General features: G+C 50.8%; 1 protein-coding gene across 2 annotated transcripts in view; it reads right to left on the reverse strand.

The window, feature by feature from the left end:
- The window catches only part of GPT2 (glutamic--pyruvic transaminase 2), a 47,804-nt gene that overhangs the window by 11,432 nt on the left and 18,976 nt on the right, over positions 1-17,396 (reverse strand). For both annotated transcript variants that reach the window (XM_017953323.3, XM_009196369.4), the window contains 4 exons: positions 13,324-13,457; positions 10,507-10,750; positions 3,102-3,181; positions 1,066-1,202 (listed from right to left, as the gene is read on the reverse strand). In XM_017953323.3, the coding sequence (XP_017808812.1) occupies positions 1,066-1,202; positions 3,102-3,181; positions 10,507-10,750; positions 13,324-13,457 (595 nt within the window). The remainder of the gene's footprint in view (positions 1-1,065; positions 1,203-3,101; positions 3,182-10,506; positions 10,751-13,323; positions 13,458-17,396) is intronic.

Here is a 17,396-nt window from a genome sequence, read left to right on the forward strand (position 1 = left end):
CTCTGCCTGGTGCACAATATCTCACCTGTGAGACTGTAACAGCCTCCTGGCCTCTGTCTCCATCTGTACCCCATCACCTACCACACAGCAGCCAGAAGGAGCAACACACCAGCTAAGCAAGGCCACACCCCCTCTAAAAGCTCCTATCTCATGCTGAGCACAGGTGAAAAATACAATCACCAAAGTGGCCCAGGTGACCCGGCCTCCTATGGTTCTCAGGTCTCCATTTCTGCCACTGCCCCCTCACCCCTCCTTTCCAGCTCCTGGCTGTTCTGCCAACATGGCAGGTGTGTTCCACCAACACGGCAGGTGTGCTGCTACCACAGGGTCTTTGCCCAGGCTGCTCCCGCTGCCTGCAATGCTCTTCCCCCAGATATCTGCACAGTTCCCCACCACACTCCTTCGGGGTTTAACTCAGAAGCCAACTCCTCAGTGAGGCTGCACCACTTCAGCCTTCGACCCTATCCCTACCTCTCTCCTGATGACTGTTCTCCGTTGGATGCACGATTTACTCATTTGCCTACAGCTCTCTCCCCTCACTAGAACCCATGCTTTGTGCTGGCAGGAGGGTGTTCACTGTGGCATCCCCCGCACTGAGATCAGTGCCGGACTCATCGTAAGTGCTCAGTAAATATTAGCTGAATGAACAGACACAGGATTACAGCTGACCTTTAGCCTCTGAGGTCACGCAGTGCCTAAGGCAGCCCTGCATCCAGAGCACGGCCCGTCAGCCTAACAGCATCCGCCCTCCCTGACCCCTCAGACATCAGTCAACCTCAGAACAACAGTGACAGAGAAAACACCAGGTGTCACAAGCTGCCATGTAGTCCTGTTTCCACTCCATCATTTGTCCGTTGTCTGGCTTCTCTGAGCACGTCCTTATTTAAGCCCCGCACCAGGGCTGTTCTCACACCATGGCTCTCCCGCTGGGGAGATGCAGAAGCAACAGATAAGGGCAGCCTTCTCTCCATCCAAGTGAGTAGACCACGGCGCAGGGCAGAGGAGCCGGCAGCGTGAGGATCTGGTGGGCCCAGCAGTGGCGGGAGGGAAGGGAGGCCCACATACTCGCCCATGTAGCCCTTGGAGGTGGAGTGGAAGGAGGCGAGCTCCACGTTGCTGGAGTACTCGGGCCCCATCTCGTACAGCACCTTCTTGAAGGAGTGGAATCTGCAATCTGGAGAGTACACGTTGTCCTGGTACACCTGCGGGGGCATGGCAGGGACGGTCACCAAAGGGCCCTCAAAGAGGCTGCTGCCCAGTGTGGCCAAGGCAAGGGAGGGCACAGGTGCTGTAGGCCATGAGGCCCAGCCTCCTGTGCCACTTCCAGGGATGAGCCAAGTGTGCCTGAAGGAACTTTCTAGAATAAGCAAGGAGGCAAGGCCTCAGGCTGGATGCTGAGACAGCTCAGGAGCTCACTTGATTTCTCTCACACTCATCCCCGCCCAATCCCCAGACTTCCCTTCCACCCCATCTGACCAGTGATGGCGCCGAGACGCCCATCCTCCCAAGCAGACTCTCCTCCTAAAGCACGGTGCTTCCTTGCTTTACCAACACTGTGACGACGGCATTAGTGCCCCTTTCCTCTGATGTCCTATTTGAAGAGCTAACCCTGTTGGGTTTCCTTTGCAACACTTAACCCCCCAGAGTGGAATCATTGTGTTCTTCCGCCCACTTTTCCCTGCCAGAGCAGCACCTACACCCGTTTGGTTCTTTCCAGTCCCCAGAGTCCAGCACTCACAGCTGGCAGACACCCACCCTGGCCTTTGAGGTTAATTCCCCATCTGTTTTGGAGATCAGAGAAACTGAACCTTTCTGGGGCCCTGGGGATCAGTCGGAGGGTCAAGCTGGCTCCATCGCCAAGCCAGGCCCTGTCCTCCTCATCCTCCTCTTCCCAGACCCAGAGGGAAGTTCTGTGTACCAGGTCATGAGGAAAACCATGGGTCTCTCTGCTGCCTTCTCTCTCCTTTAGAAATGAAGATGTCATGCCCATCTACTATTAAGGCAACAATTTGATGGGTAAGCTGTGTGTGTATGTATGTGTCTGTGTATGTATGTGCGTGTCTGTGTATGCATGTGTGTCTGTATGTACGTACGTATATGTATGTCTGTGTGTGTATGCGTGTGTGTGTGTCTGCATTTGTATGTGCGGCGTGTGTTGGGGGGGTGACAAGGAGCAAAGAAATGAAGGCAGCAGGCTAGAAGCTGCAGCTCACCGGAAACCATGCAGAAATGAAGAAACAAAAAGAGGATTTGATGGAACCTCAGTTTCTTTTCAAAGCAGAAAAAGAATGAGCAGATTTTGGTTCCAGAACTGTAGTTCAAGAAGCAACAGGTATGGGGTTAAGATCCCTTCCTAAGATGTAAGCGAATTAAATGAGATAGTAGATACAGAAGCGCTGGGAGGCATAGAACTACAGCTTTATGAGGAGTGGGTGTCAGTCATTTCTGCCACTGGGAACCCACCCTCCCTTGTTGGATAGGAGCCCCTCAGCTGGCCCTCAAGGAATAACCCTCCTTGGTTCTCTATCTGGAGGTTTGGGAAAAGAAAGCAGATGGCCCACCCTAGGCTCTGGGCCTGGTCAATCTGCATACTGGAACCCCTACATCACAGTGATTGGTTCAGCAATGGGCGTGAGACTCAGGCTGAACCAATAAGGCTCAATTCTGAGACTTGCTGGAACCACCAGGGCCAAAAGCCCTCTCTCTAGGCTGGGAATCTCTAGGCTGGGAAGATAACAGGCCTGTGTATGAGGCCAACACAGAGGGGTGGAAAAGGGAAAGACGACCTGAAAGATAAAGTCCAAGCCCCTGGATTCAGCTGCACACCTGTGACCCCACCAGCATTTTTCCTTTTTCCTTTTTCTTTTGGAACTTAAGTGATTTGGGCTGAATTTCTCAAATTTACAACCAAGAGTACAAACCAATAAAGGGGTAATTTAGGTCACAGTCTCACAAGTTGTAACACTGAACATCCTCACCCTAGGCCAGAATCATTCCTCCAACACCAAGACAGCTCTCTGGCTGCAGAACAACGGCGGCTGGGTACCTCCCTCTAGAAGAGAAAGCTAGTGCCCATCCCCTCTGAGTGGGGACACTCTTACCTCATCAGCCAGGAGAAAGAGTTTCTCTTCCCAGGCAAAGTGGATCACATCTTCTATGCACTTTCTGCTTTGTACCTGGCCTATAGAATCCCCAAGAAAACCAAAATGTTGGTTGTAATGCTGTTTAAATTGTCCCCAGGTCAGAAGCCCATCCAGAATCACTCCGGTGCCCTGTGTTCCCTCGAGCCCCCCAGAGACCCCCTCCCCAGTGCCATGCATGATGGTGTAGTCGGCCTCCAGGGACACCCAGAAGAGCTGCCCGCGTGTCTGACTCTCTTCAGCCAGTTATGCGAGGAAGAAGGGGTTCTCACCCGGCTCTCTTATTTTATTTTTTTTGAGATGGAGTTTTGCTGTTGTTGCCCAGGTTGGAGTGCAGTGGCATGATCTCGGCTCACCGCAACCTCCACCTCCCAGGTTCAAGTAATTCTCCGGCCTCATCTTCCCGAGTAGCTGGGATTATAGGCTTGTGCCACCACGCCTGGCCAATTTTGTAGAGACAGGGTTTCTCCATGTTGGTCAGGCTGGTCTCGAACTCCCAACCTCAGGTGATCCACTCGCCTCGGCCTCCCAAAGTGCTGGGATTACAGGTGTGAGCCACCACGCCCAGACTGGCTCTCTTATTTTTATGAAGGCTTTGTATGTAGGTGTGGTGGTGTGTGTGCATACACTCACATGTGCAAGTGTCTGTGTATGGTGTGTGGTGTGGTCGGGTGTGTCTGTGTGGTATGTGTGTCAGTGTGGTGGGGGGGTGTGGTCTGTGTGGTGTGCATGTAGGTGTGGTGTGTATGTGTGTGGGTGTGGGGTATGTGTGTGTCTGTGTGGTGTGTGGGGTGTATCTGTGTGGTATGTGTGTAGGTGTGGTGGGGTGTGTGTGGTGTGTGTGTCTATGTAGTATGTGTGTAGGTGTGGTCGGGTGTATAAGTCTGTGTGTGGTATGTGTGTGGGGTGTGTGTATGTGCTGTGTGGGTAGGTGTGTATATGGGTGTGGTGGGGTGTGTGTGTGAGTCTGTAGTGTGTGTGTAGGTGTGGTGGGGGTGTGTGAGTCTGTGTGTGTCTGTGTGTGGTGTGTGTGTAGGTATGGTATCTAAGTCTGTGTGGTATGTGTGTGGGGTGTGTGTATATGTGGTGTGTGTGCAGGTATGTGTATGGGTGTGGTGGTGGTGTGTCTGTAGTGTGTGTGTAGGTGTGGTGGGGTGTGTATATGTTGCGTGTGTAGGTGTGAGTGTGTGTGTGTAGGTGTGGTGGGGTGTGTATTTGGTGTGTAGGTGTGGTGGGGTGTGTGTGTATGTGGTGTATGTGTAGGTGTGTTGGGGTGTGTGTGCACACACATGTGCATGTGTGGGTGTTTGCAGTGTGTGTAGTATGTGTCTGTGTGTTGTACGTGTCTCTGTGGTGTGTGTGTATGTGGTGTGTGGTATGTCTGCGCTGCAGAACAGAGAGGCATGGAAGCATCATAAGGAGCACAGAGAAAAGGCCCGGTACAATGGCTCATGCCTGTAATCCCAGTGCTTCGGGAGGCCAGGGTGGGAGGATCGCTTGAGCCCAGGAGCTCCAGACCAGACTGGGCAACACAGCAACACCTCATCTCTACAATAAAAATTATCCAGGTGTGGTGGCTTATGGCTGTAGTCCCAGCTACTTGGGAGGCTGAGGCTGGAGGATCGCTTGAGCTCAGGAATTTGAGGCTGCAGTAAGCTATGACTGTTCCACTACACTCCAGCATGGGTGACAGAGCAAGACTCTGTCTCAAAAATAAAACAAAGAACGGGAAAATACAACTGCAGGAGTTAAATCTATCAGCTAGTGCCCTCCCCCTATTACTGCACACCAGCAGCAGATGAAGAGACTCGCACTGGCTATGGTCACCAGGTGAAGAGTTAGCTCCTTTCTCCCCAGAGAGGCACCCATGAGCTCCACAAGGCAGGGACAAGGCCTCTCCCCGCTCATGATCTGCCCTCAAAGACAGCACTCAACAGGCACTCAATAAATAACTGCAGAATAAATGCTAAGTGAATGAGCCTGGGCACCAGCTTTGGTGTCTCCTGTCAGCTGCTACCCGGCATCACTAAAGATGAGCACGCTGCAGGACTCAACACTAACAGGGAACACTTACAACACATTTTATTATTGCTCTTTAATTTTTGAGTCTGAGTCTCACTCTGTCACCCAGGCTGGAGTGCAGTGGCACAGTCTTGGCTCACTGCAACCTCCGCCTCCTGGGTTCAAGTGATTCTCTTGCCTCAGCCTCCTGAATAGCTGGGGCTACAGGTGTGAGCCCCCATGCCCAGCTAACTTTTTATTTTTTGAAGAGAAGGGGTTTCACCATGTACCCAGGCTGATCTTGAACTCCTGGACCCCAAGTGATCCACTCACCTCGGCCTCCCAAAGTGCTGAGATTACAGGCGTGAGCCACCGCACCGCACCCGCATTTTAGAGAAATGAGTGCAAACAGCAAGATGGTGATCCATCCGTTCACACGAAATGCCATGGGTACAGGTGAGAGAAGGAGTAAACGCAACGAGGTAGAAATGGGACCTTCCCTCAGTATTTCCTGAGACTTGCTTTGAGTGTGGCACTGGGAATATCTGATGTGCTCACAATATCCTCCGGAAAACCACCACTACAATCAGGCTTGCTAACTTCTTAACAAGCGTCATGTTTGTTTACTATATGTCTGTGTATATTACATAGATATCTTGAGTGTGTGTACATACATGTCTATACATGCATGCATGTATATTCTTTACAGTGTCTTGCTCTGCCACTCTTGCTGGAGTACAGTTACATGATCCTAGCTCACTGCAGCCTCAAACTCCTGGGCTCAAGCCATCCTCCAGCCTCAGCCTCCCAAAGTGCTGGGATTACAGGCATGAGCCTCTGCACCCAGCCTATTATTGTGTGTGTGCGTACATACATATATATACGTGTACACATACATATATATACACACGTATATATACACACACATATATATGTGTATATGTGCATATATACACACATATATATATATATGTACAAAACAGTATGTAGAGTATCTTACCTTTTTGTTAATAATACCTATATTCTGGTCTATGCAAAAATATAAATACGCCTGGAAAAAACATACACACGTATCTTGTAAGAGTGTGGCATGATTCCATCAAAATTTCTATCTTGAACTAGCTAAGCAATGAACCAATTCCTTTACTAAGGGACCAACTTTTCTTCTTCCAAGAAAGCACCAACTAGCCTTCCTATTTAAAAAGCTCAGGGTTCTGGGATGCCAGGAGGGTGGCAGGCACCAGTTTCTGTAAGAAACCAGCCACTATTCTCACAGAGAAGGGCTGACTTCTGAGGACAGCAGAGCCTGCTTGTAATTCCTCCTGGTCTTGCCCTTCCATGCTTGTGATGCCACAAACTGTATCCTGTTGGAATGCAAACCAGGAGTTGAGCACCAGAAAAGCTGTGTTCACTAAATGCTAAACGGAACACAAGCCACTAAGCAAGAACCAGAGCCTTAAAAAGATTTCAGCCCAGTAAAGGAAATGAGACCCAGTGTGTACAAACAATTCTGCTGTTACACACCACGTCAGCGTGAGGATAAGGGCAGAACTTACTTCTCTCCAGCACCTCAGAGCATGCCCACTGAGCCAGTGAACAGACAAGTGCATGAACAGCGGTGCAGGAGGAGGGAATGTCATATATGGCATTAGAGGGGCCAGGGCACAGCTGTGCCCAGCTGGGGGTGACATGAGATACCGCTTTGACGCAGGCCAAAAGGCTGGAGAGGGGTCTCCCAAGTACCTTTCAAGGCTGGGCCAAAGTAATTCCCCAAAAGCTGATGGGAAGATCTGTAGCTTGTGACTTAGCATCCTCCTTTGAGTGACAGATCACGACTGTTCACGTAGTTTGGATGTCTGTCCCCACCCAAATCTTGTGTTGCAATGTAATCCCCATGTTGAGCTGGGTCTAGTGGGAGGTGTTTGGGTAATGGGGGCGGACCCTGAAAGTATGCAGCATCCCCCGCCCCACTCTGATTCTATTGTTCCTGCTCTTGTCATGCAATGTGCCTGCTCCCCCTTCACCTTCCGCCTTGACTGGAAGCTTCCTGAGGCCTCCCCGGAAGCTGATACCACCACGCTTCCTGTACGGTCTGCAGAACTGTGAGCCAATCAAGCCTCTTTTCTTAAAAATTACCCAGTCTCAGGTATTTCTTTTTTTTTTTTTTTTTTGAGACGGAGTCTTGCTCTGTGCCCCAGGCTGGAGTGCAGTGGCGCGATCTCGGCTCACTGCAAGCTCCGACCCCCCGGGTTCATGCCATTCTCCTGCCTCAGCCTCCCGAGTAGGTGGGACTACAGGCGCCCGCCACCTCGCCCGGCTAGTTTTTTGTATTTTTTAGTAGAGACGGGGTTTCACCATGTTAGCCAGGATGGTCTCGATCTCCTGGCCTTGTGATCCGCCCGCCTCGGCCTCCCAAAGTGCTGGGATTACAGGCTTGAGCCACCGCACCCGGCCTCAGGTATTTCTTTATAACAATGCAAGAACAGCCTAACACCACTGTCCTATGGGGAACTTCAGCGGGAGGCCTGGGACACAGAGCTGCCAATCAGAGTCCCAGGGATTTGACTGGTTCAGGAATGGGCAGGTGACCCAACCTCAGCCTGGTGAAACTCTGGAAGAGGCTCTGCTGTAAGGTACCTCAGCTGATGGCAATGGCTGAAAGTGCTGAAGTCACTCCAAGGATGGATTCTTCCTGAGGACTCCAACCCAGAGGAAGGTAGAGCTGAGGAAGGACTGAGGCTCCTGTGACACGGACTCTGACTCAGGCGCACTGCTTCACCCCCGCACTCCACAGTTCCACCCTCCAATCCCTTCAGTCTCGAGTTGGGTCTCTGTCTTGACACCAAAAGGGCCCTGGTTTAAGAACCCAGTCCACTTGGACACCTTTAAGCTACCCTGGTCACAGTGTGTGGTCCAGACAAGACATATGGTCACCACAGGTGGGTTTCTATTTTCCAGAGACCCTCTTCTTACAGCTGACTGACTCTCACACAGTGAAGACCGCAGGAGCAAGGCCAGGTCCTGCCCACTCATAAAGTACTTTATAAAAATTACTTGTTAATACATCAGATTAATAGAAAATGGTCTCTTTACTCAGAGCAGGAGAGTCTCCGGAACAGTGACTTCTTCTCAGTCAGGTGAAAAGATTTATGTAAACACCTGGCCAAGAATGTGTTGACTCTGTGATGTGGACTAGGTACAGTGTCTTTCCCAAGATGTTGTAGAACTTGCTACCGCAAGTGTGGTCCTGGGCCCGGCATCATTATCACCTGGGAATGTGTTAGAGATGCAAACTCTCAAACCATACCCCGGCCCAATTACATCCAAGTGTCTGAAGTGGGGCCCTGCAGCTTGGGCACCATGCTTCTAAGGCAATGGGTCTCACCCTCGGCAGCACAGGCTACCGATATCTCAGAGATCCTAGAGTGTGGCCTTGATTTTGAGATTTTTCAAAGTTCCCTTTGGGATTCTAATGTACAACTAGGATTGAGAAGCCAGCTCTATGTTATTTTCCTACTGAATCTTTATCCGTCCGCTCCCAGGAGCTGGGGTAAACAAGCCAGTGGTATTGCCAGCTGCACCCATTTTCTGCATGCGGGAATTCAAGGGATGTTTTCAGCTGACTGAAGTATCATTTGATGTTCCCGAGAAACAGATTCCACAATCAACTCAAACGGATTTTGGCCCTGACCCAATTTATCTCAAAAACAGGAGGAGAGAGGAGCCCTTGTTCCCTGTGTCCAAATAGCACTGGGGGCATATGAAGCCAGCAGCCCAGAAATATCAAAACAGACGGGACTGTGGACTTTTTTTTAAAGAAAAATATGCAAAATTGGGGGTGCTTTTCAATTTCTGGAAATTCGTGGCTTTTTTGGTTTAGTAGCTTTTGTTTTGAAAATGACTTTTCCTCTCAGGCCTCAAAGGGACACAGCAGTGCTATATCAAAGAAAAACCAACACACACACCAGCATTCTCAAAACTGGTTCAAAAAATAAGGAGGAGGGACGGTAAAATGAGGCCTATGATTAATGGTAAGTTTGTGAGTAAATTATCTCAAGGAGGCAAGTCTTTGCAAACGTACGAACAAAAAACCAGTCTTGAAAATAATACAACCCTGGCTGGGTGCAGTGGCTCATGCCTACAATCCCAGTGCTTTGGGAGAATCGCTTGAGGCCAGGAGTTAAGACCAGCCTGGGACACACAGCAAGACCTTGTCTCTACAAAAATAAAAAATTAAAATATGAGCTGGGCGTGGTGGTGCTGCCTGTAGTCTGAGCTGCTCAGGAGGCTGAGGCAGGAAGATCACTAGGAGTTCAAAGCTGCAGTGAGTTATGATCATACCACTTGCACTTCAGCCAGGCCTGGAGCCACAGAGCAAGACCCAATCTCTAGAAAATAATAGTATTATTCAAACTGCCCAAGAAAATGTCTGCATTTACTCACTTTTTTTTTTTGAGACGGAGTCTTGCTCTGTCGCCCAGGCTGGAATGCAGTGGCACGATCTCGGCTCACTGCAATCTCCACCTCCCAGGTTCACACCATTCTCCTGCCTCAGCCTCCTGAGTAGCTGGGACTACAGGTGCCCGCCACCACGCCCGGCTAATTTTTTGTATTTTTAGTAGAGACAGGGTTTCACCGTGTTAGGCAGGATGGTCTCGATCTCCTGACTTCGTGGTCCACCCACCTCGGCCTCCCAAAGTGCTGGGATTATAGGCGTGAGCCACCGCGCCCGGTCTACTCACTTTTTTTTTAGACAAGGTCTTAGTCTATTGCCCAGGCTGGAGTGCAGTGGCATAATCTCGGCTCACTGCAACCTCTGCCTCCTGGGTTCAAGCGATCATTCCACCTCAGCCTCCCCAGTAGCTGGAACTCCATGTACCACCACACCTGGCTAATTTTTTTTTTTTTTTGAGACAAAGTCTTGCTCTGTCACCCAGGCTGAAGTGCAGTGGCATGATCTCAGCTCACTGCAACCTTCGCCTCCCGTGTTCAAGCAAATCTTATGCCTCAGCCTCCTGAGTAGCTGGGACTACAGGCGCACACCACCATGCCCTGCTAATTTTTGTGTCTTTAGTAGAGACGAGGTTTCGCCATGATGGCCAGGCTTGTCTCCAATTTCTGAACTCAAGTGATCCACCTGCCTCAGCCTCCCAAAGTGCCAGGATTACAGGCATGGGCCACCACACCTGGCCTCCTCACCTCTTGAGGTGGCCTGTGGCAAATTTTATGGCTTTAGGTTAGCAAATCTGGAAGGGAAACTAGGGGCAGAGAGAACCTTTAATTATTGAACTCTTTGGTTTCTAGACAGCCAGTGTATCAGCCACCCCCACCCTCTACGAAACTGGCGAGGAAGTAAAGTGCAGACCTGTGGGGTTCCCGGGGTTGATTATGCAGAGCACCTTAGGGTCACAGTGGTCTTTGGCCTCCTGCACCGCCCGCCGGAGCTCATTCACATTTAGCGCCCAGCAGTTCTCCTCGTCCAGGTAGTAGTTCACCTGGATGGCGTCGAGCTCAGAGATGACGGCTGAATAGAGGGGATACTGTGGGATGGGGATCATCACACCTGTCCGTGACTTGCCGCCTCCAGAGACGAGGATCTTCAGGATTGTCTGCAATGCAGAAGTCACATGTAGAAACCCAGCACCACTTCCCATCCCTGACCCAGCCTTTCACCTGTGGCCCCACTGCATGCCTCCAGTCCAGCTCTGTGCAAGTCACTTTACTCCCCCGAGTCTCAGTTTCCTCATCTGTAAAATGAGGGAAGCTGCAAGGAGTAAGCAAAACACAGCATTCTAAAGTTCTCGGCACAGTGCAGAACATGTAGTTAACAACTCAGTACTTAGGCTGGGCACGGTGCTCACGCCTAAAATCCCAGCACTTTGGGAGACTGAGGCAGTCAAATCACTTGAGGCCAAGAGTTCGAGACCAGCCTGTGCAACACAGTGAGACCTCCACCTCCCTACTTAAAAATTTAAAAATACATATTTTTCTTTTAAAAAAATATATTTTTAAAAAGACTCAATACTTGTATTTTTAATACTTCTAAAATAGTAGTTCCCATACTAGCCCTGTCTCAGAATTATTCTGACCCCGCTCCTGTGATCCTGATTCCCTATGTCAGGGGTGGGGCCCAGGAGTATGTGTTATCAGTATCAGTGCCCAAGGTTGGAAAGACCCCACTCTACATCCACCCCAACAAGAGACTCTTAAAATGGGATAAAATACCCATCTACTGCCACCAGGTGGCGCGTTGACCTGTTTTCCAAGCTGAGCAGGATGCTTGTTTAAGAATTTCTGAGAAACCAGGCCATGTGATTCCTGTGGGGTATTGGTGGAGGTGCCAGTAATTCATTGAATTAATTAGCCAAAACCCTCTGCAGGGAGAGTCTCCACCTTAAACACGGGCACAGGTCCTTTTCCAGACTCAGTTCCTTGCTGCAAAAATGTCACGAGATTTTGAAGTACAATGACTTGATTCTTTCCGCTGAATCTTGTGGACACGCCCCCTTCTCTACTCTGGAACCTCTTCCCACACTGGGCATTTCTGGGATTCAAGAGAGGCCTTGACAGCAGAGGGCAATGGAAGATGATGTGATTGGTTGCTGGAGCTCCAGTGTTACAATCCCAGATGTCACATGAACTGACTCAAGGCAGGCAGACCACTTAATGTCTCCGGGCCTCCATTTCTCATGGGCTCCAGTAAGAGCTTAATGTGTAGGAAAGGCTTTGGGAAAGGAACAAAGCACTCAACAAACAAGAGCCTTACAGGTCAGGAAACAAAGACAGCCCCATTAAAGAAGGAAAAGTTCAGACAGCACATGGCTCCCTGAGAAAAGATGAGTCAACAGCACCTAACACCAAGCCAGGCCTTGGGAGGGGTGTGCAGAAAGGGACAGACAGGCAACCAGTCCCCAACCCCAGGACTGCAGACTCCACCAGTCCCCCAAGCCCAGGACTGCAGGCTCCACCTGTCCCCCAAACAGGACTGCAGGCTCCACCAGTCTCCGAAGCCCAGGACTGCAGGCTCCACCAGCCCCCCCAAGGACTGTAGGCTCCACTACTTCCCCAAGCCCAGGACTGAAAACTCCACCGGTCCCCCAAACCCAGGACTGCAGGCTCCACCAGTCCCCCAAGCCCAGGACTGAAGCCTCCACTGGTCCCCCAAGCCCAGGACTGCAGGCTCCACCAGTCCCCCAAGCCCAGGACTGCAAACTCCACTGCAAGTAACCACTGCACTCCAAACTGCAAGTAACCACTGGCCCCAGTCCTCCCCGACCCCATTGGTAGCTGACTCCAGCCTGAGCCACCTCCTCTTGCCTCCTGTGCCCCTCGCAGCCAAAATTTAAACTTAGGAACAGAAATCTAACTGCCCCACCTCCTTCTCCTTCAAACCCTTCAGTGGCTCCCTGTTGTTCTTAGCACAATGACCCAAATCCTCAGCGTGGCCTCTAAGGCCCTGTACTGACGCCAGCTGCCTTGCCAGACCACGCCTGGTAACTCTGTCCCTCGCTGTGCACTCATCCCCCAGCATCTCCAGTTCCCAGCACTCAGACTCCTGCCAGCTCGTGGCCTCTGCACATAGTGACCTTCAGCTCAGAGCACACCCCCTCTCCCAGTTCACTCCTGTGTGTCCCTCAGGTCGGTGTCTGCTCAGTCTTCCTTGGAGACTTCCTGCCCCTGCCCCACCAGGTCGGAGTTCCCACTGCTCCCTCCCATAACACCCTGTCCTTCTCTACTGCAGAAGAGAAACTAAAAGCTTGTGATGTGCATTTATTTTTGTGATATCAGCTGGTCTGCTCTGCCTGTGTAGGCAGAGGCCAAATAATGTGTTTGGTTTCCCATTGTCTCCTCAGCACCTGGCACAGGAGGAACACCAGTACGTGCAGAACCACAGAAAGGCCAATGGTTACCCTCGGGTGGCCCCTGGCTCCTCTGCAGCCGGACCTGCTGGTGTGTACTCCGGATGGAAATCAAGGCTGCAATAGCGCCCAGGCTCATGAAGACTAAAAGAGGCAAAGACTGCAGGCTGCCAGGGCAGGGGGACCAGAGGTGGCCACCCATGCTGCCACCCTCCCTGCTAGCCTGTCTCCCTGCTAGCCAGTTCCAATGCTGGGCCCTAACAGGCAAGGCTGCTCTTCATGTGGGTAAACACCGCATAACAACAAGCCACCCTCACACGTACAGAAATGCCGTCACTAGCTCCCGTGGTCAGGTAGATGTTGTCAGGGTCTGCAGGCACGCCGCCATCCCTCCTGGTGATATAGGCAGCCACGTCTTCACGGATGCAGTTGACACCCTGGCTAGCACTGTAGGACCCTGTAAGACAGCAGGCAAGACAGTAACAGAGGCAGGATGTCTGGCTCCACAGGGTCAATATAATTAATATCCATATAATTAGAGGGATGCCTGTTTGGGATGAGGGTCTCGGGTGGAGCCCAACTCCCATTGCTTTGGAACTGTGGCAAGCTGCTTAACCACGTGTCTAGGCCTCATCCACCCACCCCTCTATCCATCCACCATCCACTCATCCACTCACTCACCCAGTACTGAGTACCTATCATGTGTCACACATTATTCTAGGCCCTGGCTTCTACTCAAATGGTGCCCAAACCTGTTCCACCCACTCTCCTGAGATTTATATGTGTTCTGTGACGCTGTCAGTCACTAGAGCTGGGATTCCCATGCTTTTATGATGGTTGCCTACACATGGTTCCACAGCACTTGAGAGAATGGGCCAACATTTAGGCTCCAAAATAGCACCCCCTGGGCTGGGCGCAGTGGCTCACACCTGTAATCCCAGAATTTTGGGAGGCCGAGGTAGGAGGATTACTTGAGCCCAGGAGTTTGAGACAAGCCTGGTCAATGTGGCGAAACCTCATCTCTACAAAAAACACAAAATCAGCTAGGTGCGGTGGTGTGCGCCTATAGTCCCAGCGACTTGGAGGCTGAGCTGGGAGGATCACTTGAGCTCAGGAGGTAGAGGCTGCGGTGAGCTATGATGACACCACTGCACTCCAGCCTGGAGTGAAACCCTGTCTCGAAAAAATAAATAAAAATAAAAACAAAAACCCCACAATAGCACCACTGGCCAGCCCCAGGCACCCAGGGCTCTGACCAGCATCCCTGGGACTGTGAGGTGTCCTCCAGCCCCCAGTCCCATGTGAACATATCCTCCCGCTGCCATTTAGGGTTGAAAGTCATTTATACTAAGTTCAAAAACAGGTAAAACTAATGAATGGTCCCGGAAGCTGAGCAGTGGTTAACTGCTCTGGAGTGGTGGTATTGACTAGAAAGACGCATGAAAGAGTGTTGGCAGCTCCGTATCCAGAGTCTGGTGGGGTGACATCGACGTTTGCATGTGTGAAAGGTATTCCAGCTGTACATTAACATTTTTACCTCCATAAAAAAGATTTTTTTAAATGTCAGGCCACTATTTAGGTTTTTGAAAATAAACTGGAAAGATGTATTTGTACAGGTGCAAGATCTCTCTGGAAGAAGACTCAAACTAGTGAGGTGAATTCCCTGTGGAAGTGCATGGGGGCTGGGGGTCAGAGGTGGAAGGCAGACGTTTCATTGTATATTCTTTTAGACCTTTTGAATTTTACACCACCTTTAAAGAAAACCAGACTATTCCTTCTGTGGCTACTGCAAAAACCACCCCCAGGAGGCAGGATGGCGAATGGAAGTAGCAGATTCTCCTCTGGGGCCTCAGCATGCATCAGTCCAGGCCTGGCATCGAGGAGGAACAGTCAAATGCTCTGAACTGGGGCCAGGCGCAGTGGTTCACGCCTCTACTCCCAGCACTTTGGGAGGTTGAGGTAGGCGGATCACCTGAGGTCAGGAGTTCAAGACCAGCCTGGCCAACATGGTGAAACCGCATCTCCACAAAAATCAGCCGGGTGTGGTGGCAGGTGCCTGTAATCCCAGCTACTCGTGAGACTGAGGCAGGAGAATCACTTGAACCTGGGAGGTGGAGGTTGCAGTGAACCAAGATCGCACCACTGCACTCCAGCCTGGGTGACAGATTGAGATCCCGTCTTTTAAAAAAAAAAAAATATATGCCCTGAACTGGAATCCCCCAGCTCTGCCTCAGCCTCTCTGCACAGCACTGGGCTCTGCACAGCTGTAAGAGGAGCAGCCAGACCAATACTCTAAGGTGCCAAGTGGCAAACATTAACTGGTGTCACTCTGGTTGGTGGGCATGGGCTTCTGTCATGCTATTTTCAGTATTCTAATACATTTGGAGTATTTTGTAAGTTTAAAAAAGGGGAGCTGCAGATGCTTGTGTTAGAGCCCACCCCCACTAGGTGATTTAGTTGGTATTTCTGAGCTTCTGTAAGAGAGACCTTCTAGGACTCCTTGCTTCCCTTCACCCCTTTTCAATGCCCCACCTTCTCCTCAGGGCCTCCCCTCTTCCTGCCTCTAAGAGCATCCCCCTCCCTGAACGCCCAGGCCTTCACCCATTAGCAAGCCCTCTGCTTCTGAGTGACAGAGTCACACTTCTGCGGTCACAGACTTTCTGCCCTTCCAAAGAGGCTCCTGGGTTTTTCTTCAGATCTCACGTTATGCTCCAAAACACACTGATCTTTCTAGGATCATTTCTAGTCTGTCTCCAGGAGGCTTGCCCTAAAGATTCTGCTCCACCTCCAGCCAATCTCAGCCTATAATTTATCCAGTTACTTTACTATTTATTAGTTGTTTTTTTTTTTTTAAGAGACAGGGTCTCACTTTGTTGCTCAGGCTGGTGTGCAGCGGCACGATCATAGCTCACGGCAGCCTTGAACTCCTGGGCTCAAGCAGTTCTCCCACTTCGGCCTCCCAAAGTGCTGGGATTACAGGTGTAAGCCACTGTGCTGGCCCCTCCAGTTATTTTGTACAGAAGCAGCCCTGCCCTCCCCATGCTGACTCCTGACTCTTGGTTCCTCCTGAGCAGGGGATGTTACCCATTTCTTCTGTGCATTTCTCCCAGAGCACCTCGCCCACTGTGGGCTGCGCTATACTACACCCTGCTGAGGACCCACTGCCGAACTCCCACCTCACTGAACACCACTGCCCTAGGGCCCCTTCATTCATCACACAGAGGTCCCGACCTCAGGGCCTTTGCACATACTGTTCGCTGGTCCAGCACACATCTGCAGGTTCTTACTCATCCTCCCCATGACCTCTTCTTCTCCATACGGCCCCTTGTTATAGTCCCGCAGCTCTCTCCAAGATCTCATGAGAAATCGTGATTACACGTTCGTAGAAATTGTTTTCCATGTTTGTTCCTCCCAAATCTGATAGCTTCGTGAGCACAGAAGCTCCACCCACCTTGCTCACTAGCGTCTTTGATGTCTAGAACAAAGCCTGGTACGTACTCAGGGAGGGGCTGGACAAGGGCACACAGCTCCTGCCCTGCCCCAGGCAGGTGCTAGGTTGTACCTCAACCCCATTAAGATCCAGGACACACCTGAGAACCAAACTGGTCATCAGAGAGAAAATAAATGAAGTTGCTGGGTGTGGTGGCTCATGCTTGTAATCCCAACTACTCTGGAGGTCAAGGCAGGATGATTGCTTGAGCCCAGGAATTTGAGAGCAGCCTGGACAATAGTGAGAACCTATGTCTACAAAAAATATAAAAGTTGGCCAAGTGTGGTGGTGTATGCCTGTAGTCCCAGCTACTTGGGAGGCTGATGCAGGATTGCTTGAGCCCAGGAGGTCAAGGTTACAGTGAGCTATGATTGTACCACTGCACTCCAGCCTGGGTGACAGAGCAAGACCCTAACTCTTAAAAAAGAGAAAAAAAAAAAAAAATGAAGCCCTGCTAAGAAATTATGTATATATACATATATATATATATATTTTTTTTTTTTAGAGGGGACAGAGTTTCACTCTCATCACCCAGGCTGGAGTGCAATGACACAATCTCGGCTCACTGCAACCTCCACCTTCTGGATTCAAGCAATTCTCCTGCCTCAGCCTCCCAAGTAGCTGGGATTACAGGCGCCTGCCATAATGCCTGGCTAATTTTTGTATTTTCAGTAGAGACAGGGTTTCGCCATGTTGGCCAGGCTGATCTCGAACTCCTGACCTCAGGTGATCCACCTGCTCTGGCATCCCAAAATGCTGGGTACAGGCGTGAGCCACCATGCCGAGTCCAAGAAATAATTTTAAAGGGCATGATAATAACACATCCTGAGTGGCCGGGCGCGGTGGCTTACGTCTGTAATCCCAGCACTTTGGGAGGCTGAGGTGGGCAGATCACAAGGTTAGGAG

This window comes from Papio anubis, chromosome 18, assembly GCF_008728515.1.
Source record: "Papio anubis isolate 15944 chromosome 18, Panubis1.0, whole genome shotgun sequence".
Taxonomy (NCBI): domain Eukaryota; kingdom Metazoa; phylum Chordata; class Mammalia; order Primates; family Cercopithecidae; genus Papio; species Papio anubis.